Source organism: Chelonia mydas, chromosome 1, assembly GCF_015237465.2.
Source record: "Chelonia mydas isolate rCheMyd1 chromosome 1, rCheMyd1.pri.v2, whole genome shotgun sequence".
Taxonomy (NCBI): domain Eukaryota; kingdom Metazoa; phylum Chordata; order Testudines; family Cheloniidae; genus Chelonia; species Chelonia mydas.
In genome coordinates, this window is record NC_057849.1 from 152,064,298 (window position 1) to 152,078,765 (window position 14,468).

Consider the following 14,468-nt stretch of genomic DNA (forward strand, 5'->3'; position numbering starts at 1 on the left):
GAACAATGGAGCAAGGCCAGACAGCTCTAATGGGCTTTGAAGCTCTGCACGTCAGCTACCTACCCCTCCAGTCCCCCCGTGTCACCCATGAGACCTGCAATCCTTTCTGCTGCTGATTGTACCTGTCTCCCCACTCCTTCAGCCAGCCACAGTCTCCTCCGCTGTATAACCTCCTGAACCCTTCAGAAATATGGGAATCTACGAGGACAGTAAAGCTCAGCAGAGACTGTGAGAGAAGCTCCAGGTGGGTGGTGATCATTCTCATCCTTGTTCTGTCCACATTTTGGATGGATTGCCATCCAGCTGCCTCCTCCTCTGTCCTTTTAAGAGTAGTAGTGTGCAGGTAATCAGTCAGAATTCCCCTTTGTGGGGACACACAGAACAAAGAACCAGCCTTGGGGGAGTCAGGAAAAAAGCAAAATGGCGAGTAGGCCTTGAGTGGAATCATTACAGATTTATGAGGCAGACTGACAATAAAGGAGAAATCGTGATGCTATTTGCACAGCCATGTAACTATGTTGTGCATCGGACCCTGGGCATGTGCAATGGCCTCTGCCAATGAGCATACATGTAGAAAAAAGTGGGCTGTGTCTGAAATTTGATCGTTGTTTTCTCTCTTACTGTTTGTGCTTTGATTTAAGAGATGACAAATCTACTGAGAATTATTACAGATGAAAGATCTGTATAAGTTTTCAGGATGGGTTAAAAGATGTATGAATACAGGCAGGAGTAAATATTCTTTCACTGAACTTCAGTTGCTTGCTCTCTCCTCACATTGCACATTTGTATAGGTGTATTAAAGCCATGGGAAGGAAGTCCTACGTCTTCTAAGCAGAAGATGCTCATTTCAGCTGTGTAACACCACATGGGGCTCTGCAGTTACTGCCTTTGTCAACTGCAACAGAGCAAATAACCTCCAAAGCCAGTCAAAAATCCTGGTTTTAAACTATTTTCTCTTTTGTTTAGTCAAACATTTTTTAAAGCAAAAAGGGTTTTAAAAAAATTAAAGCATTTAAGCAAGTTTAAATTCAATTCTTCACAGTCTTAATTCTTCACAGAAACAGCATCTTCTTTGTCTGCTTAAATGAACAGACATTTCCACTGAAGCAAAAGGCCAAAAGCGGAGTTGCCCTCCAGGGAGGCTTGATCTTTGATCTGCTTTTATGAATGTCCTTGACAGCCCGGGAATATTTGTCTGTGGGCAACCGCAAAAGCAACACTACAATTTGATAAGCAGGATCGTTTGCATGTTTTGACCACCATATTTCAGCTATTCATCAGCATCTTAACTAGATGCCCAGCGCTCACCAATAAAATAAGCAATAAAAGAAGTAATCCTGTAGGGACTAGTGGGGGATTTTTTTTAGTGCTATGTGATATTTTAAGGTAGTGATTAGATACTTGTCCATGATATATCCATGTCATTGAGAAGAAAACCATTTCTGGAGGCAGCAATTCAACAAAGATGAAACCCAGCATTTCAGTTTAGTAGAAAGAGTCCTTGTGCCAGTTTTGTTATAATCCTTTATTATAATCAGTTACTATATACCTTTGAGAAGATTAGGTGTAAACTGGGAGTGCTGGGCTCTGAAGCTCTTTGAAGTAGTGATTGATCACCCCTGCTAATGTGATACTTCCACATGTGTGCATGTTTAGTGGCTTCATGCTATTTCCTCTCTGTTAGTCACTGAGAAATTGCATGCAATCTGTGCCTATAAAGATTCTACCTCTCTTCCTTTAGCACCATAAAAAGGTTATGATTAAACAGGCATTTATTTAGTTCTTATTTACATATATTGTAAATATGATCAGCTCTGAAAGATGTTTTATTATATTTAGTGGAGGAATAAATACGTGTATTAATATTTTATAGACATATAATACTTTTAGACAATGATCTAATTTTTCCATAATATTTTGCCACTTTCCCATTATTTTTGGTATTTTAGCTCCACAATTTCATCTATTATTTCACATGGAAATGGCTGTTTGGTTTCAATCATTAGCACACAATGCTATTTCAGCATGAAATGTCAAACTGAAGCAAATCTGCATAATCTGTCAGACAAAAGGAAAGAATGGAGGATTACCCTTCTGGACGATTGCATTCTAGGGATAGAAAAACTGCTATGGCATGTAACCTAACTTTTGATTGCACATGGCAGATCAAGTTTAGATGTACATATAAAATCTGAAAAGCATCTTGGAATTAAAACAGGCTGACAATTACATCAAAATTCAGGTAAAATGTCAAGTCATAGTCCATCACAGATTAGAAAGATGTGACTTTCCTTGCCTGGTGCTGTACGATATTGTGCAAGATTGTACAGGGCCTCTTTTCCCATTTAAGAGGCTGGATCACCTGTAACTATGTATATGAAAGATGGCTGAGCTACATCATGCATTAACAAACACTATGCTGAAGTTACCTACCAAAGATTTTGAAAATGCACATTGCCCAATTCAAGAAACATTTCATTCATTCTTATTCTGTTTCAGTTGTCATGGATAATGATACCAATGAGAAACTCTCTGAAGGCCTTTATGTCATAGTATACTCTAGTGGATACCTGAATGGTTTTCTTACAGACAGTACATACACTTACTTAAGTCAATAGCATTTACTATTGTTGCTCAAACTTGTTCTCCTTAGAATTTGTCTAAAATGGTTTATTCCCACGGATCTTCCCCTTCGGGACTTCCTTCGGCAAGGTCTATGGATAACTGATAGCAGTACAATTAGATGCCTTAGGATTTTGTTATTTATGTTACATTTCCAAAGGCACAAATAAAGGCAAAAACCATAGGAAGGTTTTGGACAAATGCCTGTTGCAACTGTATTGTGTGGAGGACACCCATTCACAGTGAGCATGTGGCCACTAGTGGCTGGTTGAAGCTTAGAAATAAGAGTAAGTGTGCATTTTCTAGCTGAAAGATAGCAAATAACTTCCTTTAGCTTAAGCAGGCACAGGTCTGTGTTTCTAGAGCTGTAGGCTCATCCTGGTTCTAGCTCCTGGGTGTAGTTTATTTAGTAATTCTGATAGTGTACTTCTAGAAATGGGTCTGCTTTAGAGCAACACCACGCTATAATTTTCTTATGTATGACAAAATCTAGTCAAACTGTTCTTGAGTTACAGGTGAAATAAAAATTAATGTGATGTTTGCATAACAACAAGCAGTACTGTCAGCATCTCCGTGCTATACAGTGCTGTACACTGGTAACAAGAGGGGACCCACTTGGGTGTTAAGGTAATTCAGTCTCAGGACTGTATACTCAATTCTTACAGTGATTGTAGAAAATCAGCTCTCCTAACACTAAATAATTGAAAGCAATATCTCATCCAAAGTTCTATACAGGAACCTGGCTACACCAGAGCATCTCTCTTTTATTGCCAAACATTCAGAACTTCTGATTAAACTAATTACAAAATCGGAGTCTTGTTAAATCTCCTGTCATCTGACCTGGAAGCATTACACTAGACTAACCAAAAAGCAAAAGAAAATAATCTTTTTGTGCATAAAAAATATTTACAAAAACAACAGGAAAGCTGCAAATTTGCCACCATGAAGCAATACCACTATGAAGATTCAAGTCTGTAATTGCTTTGTGCTGTTTGTTTGCTCTTAAAACTACAGTATCCCTTAATGCTATGCTGCCAGATTAAATTCCAGGATTTAAGGGTGCTGCTAGCTATCAACAGATGTCTAAAAACTACGTATCTGAAAACTTAACTCTCTCTGATTTCTGGAATGCCCAAGATACATACAACATAAATTTCCAAGTTTAGTGCATGAGGCAAGCAGATATTTTTCAGTTCATCCAAACAGGCCTGATACAGAGCCAGCTGAATCCAGTTATAAGCAGATCATCAGCAAATGAAATAAAAGAGCGTACAACAAGCAGAGATGTTACCCATGGTTTCAATGCTAGCAAACATGACATTTTCATCTGATCTTTATTTGAGTTAAAATAACATGGAAAATAACGGGATGCCCTGTGTATTTGCTCAGTTATTATAGTTATCAAACCTGATCTCCATTTAGAACCCTCTGCTCTTCAGAAGGTCATTAATATGACCTTCTGAAGTGAAGGTCATATTAATGAGGATGAGCGATGGATGTTCAAGCATCAGCGTCAAGCCAAGGCAGTGGGATGGGATGCCTCCAGAGAAAAAAAACAAGTGCTGCAAGAAGTGCTATTGGTGATTTGGTAGGTGATTCAATGCCCCATCATAATGTCAGTGAACACTGTATTTCTGGAAGTTTTGTCTTTCAGATTAAGATGTAAAACCAATATCCTGTTCATCTGTGGTCATTAAACCTCTTAGCGTATTTCAGCAAAAGTAGTGTTAGCTGTGATCAAATTTCAGTGAGGATAATTAGAATCTTCCCACTCCGATTACTCCGGGCACTTTCAATGGGACATTGTACTCCTCACTTCCTGTGCTTAGCTGTTGCTCTTCACAGTTGGCCTGCTGCACTATCCAACTGTAACCTGTTATACATTTTAATATTAAAGTGATTCTTACTTTGTCCAACAAACTTTGTCTATGAAATCTTGCATAGACATTTTGTCCCATTCTTCTGCATGTGGTGCCTTCCATGGGGCTTCACTCGGAATCTATGACAACAGAAGAACAGCGAATGGTCAGTAACAACATTGCACACTGTGGATCTGTCTTCACTACATACAGTGGACTGGCACAGCTACATTGTGCAGCTATGCTGGCACAACCCCATAGGGTAGACACAGCATACACAGACAGAAAGGATTTTTCTGTTTGTGCAGGAACACCACCTTCCTGAACCTAGTTAGCTAGGTCAACGGAAGCATTCTTCCATCAACACACTCTGATTTGTTTTCAGGAATTGGCTTAATGGTATAAAGGATGGGACTAGAAAAGTGATCCAGAAATTATGCTTTCCCAGATTTATACCAATCATTTTTTTTGGGGACAAAAGGTTTTTTCTCAGCATTTACCTAAGCTTTCTATTCCAGATAAGACTCTTTCTATTTTTACTTTATAGGCAGAATTCTTAGGTACATTTTCAGTGAAAACACTTAGCACAAAATTCTGCTTTTCTGAAAAACACCAGCCTTTCTCCCTTTTACAATAGTAAACTTGTCTCTTAACACAGACTAATTTTTAACTGAGTCAATTGATTTCACATTTAAATTAGAAGATACAGACTGTGATTTAAGACTCTTTTTTCAAACAAACTCTTTAAAGAAAAGACATAGTTGAATAGTTTTCTCTGATCAGTATATATTGTTGCTATTATTTTTAGTATTATTTATTCTACAACAATTGAGGCGGTTTTCAAAGGCAAGAGAGCAACTCTTATGGATAGAAAAATATCTGAGAAGAGAGTCAGTCTTAGAAGCTGAGTAATAGAAAATGTATTATTTTGGGGGCACTAATTCAGTTTCAATCATAACTATGCAAGACCACAGTCACAAGCTCACCTGCACTACAGAATTCTGTTAAATGGTCTTGCTGGAAATTTGCACAAGTTCTAAACAGAAATAAAGTGGACTTAGCAGAAGATTTAAAAAAATAGACTAAAATGTTGCCTAGTGAGGTAAAATGCTGTGCTGGAGAGAAGTATGCAATTCTATAGCTCCCCTGTTTATGTTTCGAAGCACCTGCACTTTCCTTTTTAAACATTCCTAGCTCAACAGTATAGTGAGAACCAGTGTACATCACCTTTAACATGTACTTAGCTGATCAAAAAGAAAAGGAGTACTTGTGGCAGCTTAGAGACTACCCAATTTATTTGAGCATAAGCTTTTGTGAGCTACAGCTCACTTCATCGGATGCATACAGTATGCATCCGATGAAGTGAGCTGTAGTTCACGAAAGCTTATGCTCAAATAAATTGGTTAGTCTCTAAGGTGCCACAAGTACTCCTTTTATTTTTGCGAATACAGACTAACACGGCTGTTACTCTGAAATCTGTTAACTGATCAAGTTAGTTAAAGACTCTGAGGAAGGAGTTTAGCATATGTTAAAGGCAGTGTGCCTTGCCTACACTAGGCTATCAGGATATGCTAGTTAGTATGTGTCATTTAACATGTGCTAACATCACACCTTTGAATCCCATACAAGGGCTAAGTGCATTGGATAGCTGAGCCTCTACACACCTCCTTTCCCATTTCATCCATCGTCCTCCACAGATTGTTGAAATCTAAGATGACAAAAGGGTTCCACATAGTAGGAAATGCACCCTTAAAGGGATAACTTTTACCCTAAAAGAAAAAAAAAGCATAATCGGAATACAATTTTTAATTCACTTGAATGACCACAACCTCAATGTACATAAGTTAGTACCGAAGACTTAAACAGTCACCAAACATCTCCAACCAGTATACATAGTAGTAATCATTTGACAGGTTAGTTAATCTGCTGCACATCAGAGTAGAATTAATAGGAAGAACAAACGATAAGAATGCTCTAACCTTGTATCTTTAAAAGCTGAGTCAGTAGGTTTTAGACTGACACCTCCAACCAAGACAAAAAGTAAGGTTGTTAAGCCCAGCACAAAAAGAGGCAACTTTGGAGTGTTGGCATTTATTTGGGGTGATCAGTTTTGTACTGTATATTTATGTTTGATTACATTTTCTTTCCTAAATGAGACTGAAAAATATTATGTTGTTATTCATTTTAAAGGTACAATATTAGTTTCCTTCAAAATCAAAGCAAAGTGACTGTGATACGAAGACTATCTTGGCCAAAGCTCAGGGGTTTTCCTGAAACAAACATCTATTTATTTGAAAATTTATAGTTTCAAAAAGACTAAATAAAAAGTTGGCGTTTGTGAATCATTAATCTTTATTTGCCATTCATTATTTGCCACAGGTGGTGTATATATATATATATATATATATATATATATATATATATAAAAAAGATACAGTAACCAGTATGGAAGTCATTATTACATTGGCTGCATAAATATTTAATAATTAGATTTTACATATAGTTATTACTATGAATTAAGGAAGTCTGGCTTCATGGAAGGAGTGGGAAGATGGCTAATTTGTAGATACTATTTTGTTTGCAGGGGATTTACCTGGTTGTTTTTGTGGATGGCTGACTGGATAGTTTTGTGTCGCTACTAAAAGTCACTGACCTTAGTTATCCCTTTCCCAAAAAACACATTCCAGGGCCTACTGAGAATATTCTCTGGTAAGAACACTACAGGTTATTTAATGTTGCAGGAATACACAGCCTTGGTGAAAAAAAAATCACACATGCATTTAAGACGGTATTGCAGCAATAGGAATACAATGGATATAATATTAAATTTTAATAAACATTTCATACAGCGTCCCACAAAATGATGACTGGAAAGAAATTCAAACTGACTTGTATATAAGCAGTATAACACAATTAAAATGTTAAGAAATGGATAACAACAAACAACAATGTATCATGTTGAGAAGCTTCTATTGGACTGTTGTATGCAGCAATGTTAGGCCTGGTTTTATTTAACTTCTTTATCAGCAATCCAGAAGAGGGGATAAGGTGAACATTAGTTAAATCCAGGTGTTGCAGACACCAGAGAGTGCAGTAACACTACACAACGGGACCCTGAGAGATTAGAAAAGTGGGATGGAAATAACAAAGTGAAATACAACCTTGAAAAACCCAAGCTAACAACCTTTGAGGAAATCTAATTCAAAGGGAGGGAACTACTTAGAGAGCAGTAATGTCAAAAACAAACTGAAGGGTGATAGTAATAGCAAATTGCAAATCAATCTGTAATGAGATAGAGCAACAAAAGACACAATGCCATTTTGGACAAAATGAAAGAAAGACTGTTTTCGGTACACTGTTTGTAAGGACACAGGGAGCCTAGTGGAAGACAGCTGAGAAGGCCTGTAAGTAAAACCAAAGCAGTACAAATAGGAGGAAAACAGTGGAAGGAGTTTTGGGTTTTTTTATTTTATTTTACATACGGACATAACAGTTATTACTAGGGATGCCTGAGAACAACATGTCCTTTCACAGTAACTTGCCATGTGGGGAATTTGTCGTCAAAATATGCTGTTTCATCAAAGCCAAAGCCTTTTGCAAAGACATGTCAATTTTGATGAATTTTTTGTTAAAAAGTTTTCTGAGCTCCAGGGTGGACTGTCCAGTCACTTCCATCAGAGTCTCTCTCTTTCTCTCTGGAAAACTTGATCTTTTCAACCTGAAAACTGCTGTTTCAACACCGTTTTGTTTCATGAAAACATTTGAAAGGTTTTGATTTTATTCCAAAGGGGAACAAAATACAAATTTTTGATGGTGACTGGAGAACAACAATTCCATTGTGTTGTAACCTTTGAGGTTTCAACGTTTGTTTTCTTTCTGCACTGTAATTGGCTGAAGATGAACCTGGGCAAGAGTGAGATGATGCTCAAGAGGGAACCACCTGGAAGATCTAACTCCCACTATCACCTTGCCCTTCATTGAAGGAGTCTGCCCTTAGATTATCAAATCTTTCCACGATTTAGGGAGGCTCCTATCCCATTGTAAAATGTTGCAGTTGCAATCAGTCCTCCTGCAAATTTAACAGAGGAGACTGCTGAGAAGTGTGTTCTCCAGAAAGTGTTGTTTTGGGTTTTTTTGTGTGGGCATGCTTTAAACCACGAGGATACATTTTCAGCCTCCTAACTATATACCTGAAATTATAATCTATAACCTTACTATAACATTACCGTAACAATTACTATAACATTACTAAAACAACCATGCTCAGTGCATTATGAGCCTTCTGAAGACACCCAACATGACAAACTTTGCATTGGATACCACACAATCATTTTATAAAGATGAACATGGGAGTGTAGGGTGTTCCCCCCCTTGTACAGAGCATCACAGTAAGTTTCTGCATTTCTTTAAAAAATCCAACATTGGCCAGACACAAGATCCTGGATTAGATGGACCTTTAGTCTAAATTGCTACAATTGTTAATTGTTCCTTTGAGGTGGGATATATCTCCAAGTTTTGCAGGAAAATTAGCATAACTACAAGAAAGTTGCACTATTACATAAACTAGGTGTCACAGAGTAGCTGGCCCCTGTAAATGAAGTAGGTCCAGCTCCCTTGTGCCAGAACAAGTATTCCCTGTTTGGCCAATTGAGAGGATGGGGCAGCCGCTGTGGGCTATGAAGGATGAGGAAGAGATGCAACAAGAGGACATCCCAGTGACTCAGAGCAGACTGGTTCAGTCAGGGGCAGGTGAGAGTTGCCAGAGAGCAGGGGACTGGAGGAGTCCCAGAAAGAAGCAGAAGGTGGTTGCTGGGAGAAGGCTGAAGGCAGCAAGAGGGGTTTGCTGGCTGGCAGCCCTGAGCCAGGGCCGGAGGAATGAAGGCAGGAAGAGGGACGGGAACTGCCTGCTGGCTCTAAGCCAGAGCCAAGGGCCAGAGAGTTCTGAAGGCAGGGGAGCAGCAGAGGCGCTCACCCACTGATATCGCCAGGTTTGGAGAGCAGGACCCATAGGAACTATAAGAGGATCTGGGGGAGTAAGGGGTGCTCCCCTGGCAAGTTCCTGCTGGAAAGAGCAGGGTTGCACTCCAGCTGGATGGCTGGGGTAGTTGTTGTGGGACAAGGACAGGAGAGGAGTGTACTGAAGAGCCAGGGCATGGTGAGAGATGCCAAGGCGGTATGTTGCATGTATTGTTTGGCTTATGCTGGGGAATTCTGGACTGTGGGACTTTTGTTACGACCAGTGTGCACAGGACTCTTGTAACAAATGTACTTGCAATAAGGACTATATTTATACTTGGGAAGATGCTTTGTATTATTTCTGGGAAATCTGAAGGAGAGAAACTGAGGCAGGTGCACTTATGCCGCAGCCTGCAGCAGGAGGGCGTTCCAGGAGGGGTGCCCAGTGACACTAGATAACACTTTTCATCCAAAGAAGCTGCATTTGAAACATGTTGGCAATTTCTTTTAGCCTCTCAGGAAAGGTTAATGCCAAGCATTATGGCTATTAATAAATAATTTTTACAGCAGTGAAGACAAACTTGACTGTGAGCCTGAACGATTTTGGAATGGTGGAGCTACATTTCAGAAGTGTAAATCTTGTACCAGTCTTCCCTAAGAAAGTGTAAAACTGTTCTGTTTCAAGTACCTTACATTTTCCAGGCCTACAAGCATGAAACACACATGTATGCTGTGCTCAAGAAAAACCAAGACAGAAGCAGACAGCATTCTCTTTATTCTAATTATTGATTTTGTTCTGCGCTTCCTTCTCCACCTGAGGCACTTCTGTCTGAGTTATCCCCTCTGAATTAACTCAAGTATCATGAGTTCCCTATGCTTCTGCTGACTAACACTACACTTAAAATATTCTTGTTTTGGTATTCTTCTTACTCTTTTATGGCATTTGAACTGCAGAAAGGGAAAACTCAGACGTGTCTCCTGTGCAGAAAACTGTGATGCCTGATTTCTCATATAGCACAAGGGTATTTCAGTCTGGATAAAGAACAACAATTCTAGAACTAAAGATGCCTTGGATGCAAGCTATGTAAAAGTATGTGTAAGCCATGCCTGCTCAGTGTGGCACTCTGTCCCCATCTAGTAGTGGCTAGGCCAGCTAGAGAAACTGATGAGCCTGTTACAGCCCTGGCTAAGAGAAATGCATCTTTTACTCTGGCAGTAGAGGCTTATGCATTAATATCAAGAGGTCCTAGGTTTGACTCCTGCTGCCAACAACCCACCCAGGGGTGTCAGCATTACATATGCACTGCTATAGTCATTCTAGTTTTAGCTTACCATGTAGGGCCATGACTACTGATGCCAAAAGCTTTCCAAAGAAAGGCCAGGCCCACAGATGAAAATAACGTGCCAGGATGTGCAAACTTTTTACCTCTTTTCATTTCTTTGTATATCACCATGTGATCAACTCAGACTGGCCTCGGAAATATAACTATAAATGTTACTCCATCTGCATATTTAATTTCACTTCTCAACATCAGTACCAAAATGCCCAAAGGCATGGATTTTCAAAGGCACAAAGGCATTTTATTCATAAACTTGTGATTTTGCCAAAAATAGAGCCTCGGTGAGAACAGCGGAAGCTGGACCTGCTTCAGTATAGGACTCTCAGCTGCTTTGAAAGGTTGATGCCATGTTATACAGTAACAGAGGATGTTGAAGAGGCTGACAGTACAAAGGGCAAATGTAACAAAACCAGGCAAACCATCAAACTTAGACACAAACAAAAAGAGAACCAAAGAACTTAGGGTAAAGTCTCACCGGCTATTATACCCCCAACTGGGGCTCTAAAAGGAAATTATTCCATTCATCTGCTTTGGAAAACAGCATTACAAATAATGCCTTGCTTAGCTAATATAAGGGCTATGGGTGCCAGTCTCCTGTGCACACCCATTCTTAGATTATATTAAGCCAGTGCTGTGGCACAAAAAGAGAAAAGTGTAGTCATGATAGAATCATAGAAATGTAGCACAGCCATAGTAGGGATTGCCTGAACTGGGGGTGGAGGTTGTGCTCCAGGTACTTTCTTTGGGGAGCAAACAGACAGAGAGTGAGCATGGAGTAGGAAGAAGGAAGCCATAATTCTGCCCTTTCCCCCACATTCCAACCAGTAGAACTTGCTGGTTACAAGGGAGAATAATGGGAGGGTTTTCTGCTGCACTCCACAAAGCGGTGTTGCCTATTACTGTTCCCTTCCAGCACCTAGGGGAGCCCAAATGAAACTATGCATCTCTGAGGCACAATGCCTCCTGATGCTTATGCACCACCCCCTACCATTAATAGAGTGTTGAAGAATGATGAAGCAGCCCTTTGTCTGTAAAATATTAGACGTGGAAGCACTGTGTCCCATTTGTCTGTAAAACACCATACCCATTTATCCTAAATAAAAATAATCTGTTCTTATTTCAAGACAGTGGTTTTCAACCTGTGGTCTGAGGACCCTGGGGGGTCCACAGGCTATCTCTAAGATTTCCAAAGGGGTCTGTTCCTCCATTTGGAATTTTTAGGGGTCCACAAATGAAAAAAGGTTGAAAACCACTGCTCTAAAAAATTGCATGTAATGCGCAAAGCATTCTCTGCATCATGCTACCATAGTTATTCCTTTAGCTAAACTGTCTCAACCCTGGAGACATAGGTGCTAATCTCACCACAAATGTCACCCTATAAATTGATTCATTGCTATGTATGTTTGTAAGTATTAAAATAGGAACCAAAAAGACCACTGAAGTTGCAAAGTCAAGAATTCAGTTAGGAAATATGGTTGTCTATGCAACTTTAACTTGGCCCTCTTGCACATATGCATTAGAACAGCTTTTAATTACTTGATCAAATGATATTAATTCTAGTCCACTATGATTGTCAGTGTTTTGTAAATGGTGATATGCAGGAGTATCTCCATTTTACATGCAACATAACCAAGCACATACACTTGGAACAATCATTCTGAAAGGCAGTGGAGCTAAGTGGCTAAAACTGGGGTCTGTCATATCATAGACCTGAGTTCCATTCCCTGTTCTGCCAACAAGTGACCTTGTACAAGCTCTCAGATCCTTGGTTATCTCATCTGCAAAAGGTAGAGTAGAGGAAAGGATACTTGCCTGCCTCCTACAGTAGGATTATGGGGCCTTGCTTTATAATAAGCTTTTTGAAGTGCACAGAATTAATACCAATCAGTGGAAGAAGTGTTACTAGAAATCATTGCATCTGGAATCGCAAACCTTTCTATGCTTGAATAAAAATGCTTACAAAATTAAACCCATTGAAAATGTTTCCTATTTCATTCCATAAAACCCTTTGCGGGTGTTTCTGGATTATTTTTTTCTCTTTCCTTTTCTTTTAAAGAAAAAAAATGTGGGGGAGAGGAGTTTCAGTTTGGGAAAAATATCACCCTCAGTTGACTTGCTGGTAAAGAGACAGGGCCCCTGTGCAAAACCAGAAAATACAGTTTATTAAAAACAGAAGAGAATGCTGGGATCACTCAAATTTTTATGATGCTCCAGGCTCTGAAATTTGTTGGTTAAAGGCGATGCATGACACCAGATCGGCTCCAACAGGCATGTGTGAAACCCCCGGGAATCAAGCAGCTGCTCCTGTTTGAAATAAGCATTTGTCTCGTCTCCGTTTTTATGATGATGCTCAATCAGCAACATAAGGAAAAAACCAGTTATTACAATCAAGTGCAATTTAGGCTTTGCTCCAAGCAGCCTAGATTAAACAAGCTGAGTGGGTACTATGGCTGCTTATCCTTATCTCCTAGGAAACAGAAGGAAAGGACTCAGAAAGGTTCCTTCCATTCATCTGCCAATTCTAATTAATCAAAAAGCCTTGTTTGATCATGTAATTTTTTCTTATTCCTTCCATCCGCACACAAACCATAAGGGCACAGTTGCCAGAGTTCAAGTGAACTTCACTGATATTTAGCATCTCTGACCAGACCTGCTCCACAGACAGCGCTGAGAGAAGCGACCACGTATGCTACAACTTTGCTTTTGCAATTTTGTCTGTACATCACGTAGCATCTTTTACCCCTGCTATAATACTTTTATTTGTTAAAAAAAATCTAACTGTAAATTCACCCTTTGCAATGGTTGCCAGATGGCCGGCACTCGAAAGTGAAGATGTCCATTTATCCATAGGGCAGGGCCAAAGCAGACAGCACAAGAGCAAGCTTCCTACACATTTCCATCAATAAGAAAAGGAGTACTTGTGGCACCTTAGAGACTAACTCCTTTTCTTTTTGCGGATACAGACTAATACGGCTGCTACTCTGATTCCCATCAATGATTGCTACCTCAACTACAACATGGAGAGAATCAAGCTTGGGGGTCAGACCATATTTTCATCTCTCTCCCCATGCAGTCTTTGGCCTCTCTTTTGAGAGTGTCAATGAGGCTGACTGTACAAGGATGTTTTTCGTGATGTGGACTGCTACCTCTCCCCACTCTTGAGGTTATTTTATAGCTGGGGAAAATGTGAGCTGATGACCTACAAGTCAAAAAGTTCCATACCCCATTACCAACACGTTCAACCTCCACGTCCCTCTGTGATCATGTAATTAGAAAAGTGACTTTAAATTTATTTGGTTTCATTTTCGCACCACAAGAGGCTCAACTTCTGAAAAGATGCAAATTGATTCTACACAGTGGCCTAATTCCTACTTGCACACAGCTATCAGGTTTTCAATTAAATAATCCCCAGTAACTAAGGCAAGGGAAAAGGAGGGATGACGACATTTTGAGTCACCTATCACGGACGGCAACTAAGAGTCTCACACACGTTGATGACAGTGGCATTCAGAGGAAGAAGATATGCACTGAGGAAAAGTGCTTCAATTTCATGTAGTCATTTAAAACCCATTTAAGCCATTACATGCTAAGCTACGCTACCAGAACCTGCCATTAATTGTTGTAAAGCAGGTCACGGACTTCAATAAATCATATTGCTCAACTCTTACGTACGTTTCACGGATACCACAGA

The 14,468-nt window shown here is 39.6% G+C and overlaps 1 protein-coding gene across 1 annotated transcript in view; it reads right to left on the reverse strand.

Moving 5' to 3' along the window:
- The window catches only part of LOC102945341 (amine oxidase [flavin-containing] B), a 78,648-nt gene that overhangs the window by 23,293 nt on the left and 40,887 nt on the right, over window positions 1-14,468 (reverse strand). The window contains exons 4-5 of the mRNA XM_037902771.2: window positions 6,146-6,250; window positions 4,530-4,621 (exon numbers count right to left, since the gene is read on the reverse strand). Of these exons, the coding sequence (XP_037758699.1) occupies window positions 4,530-4,621; window positions 6,146-6,250 (197 nt within the window). The remainder of the gene's footprint in view (window positions 1-4,529; window positions 4,622-6,145; window positions 6,251-14,468) is intronic.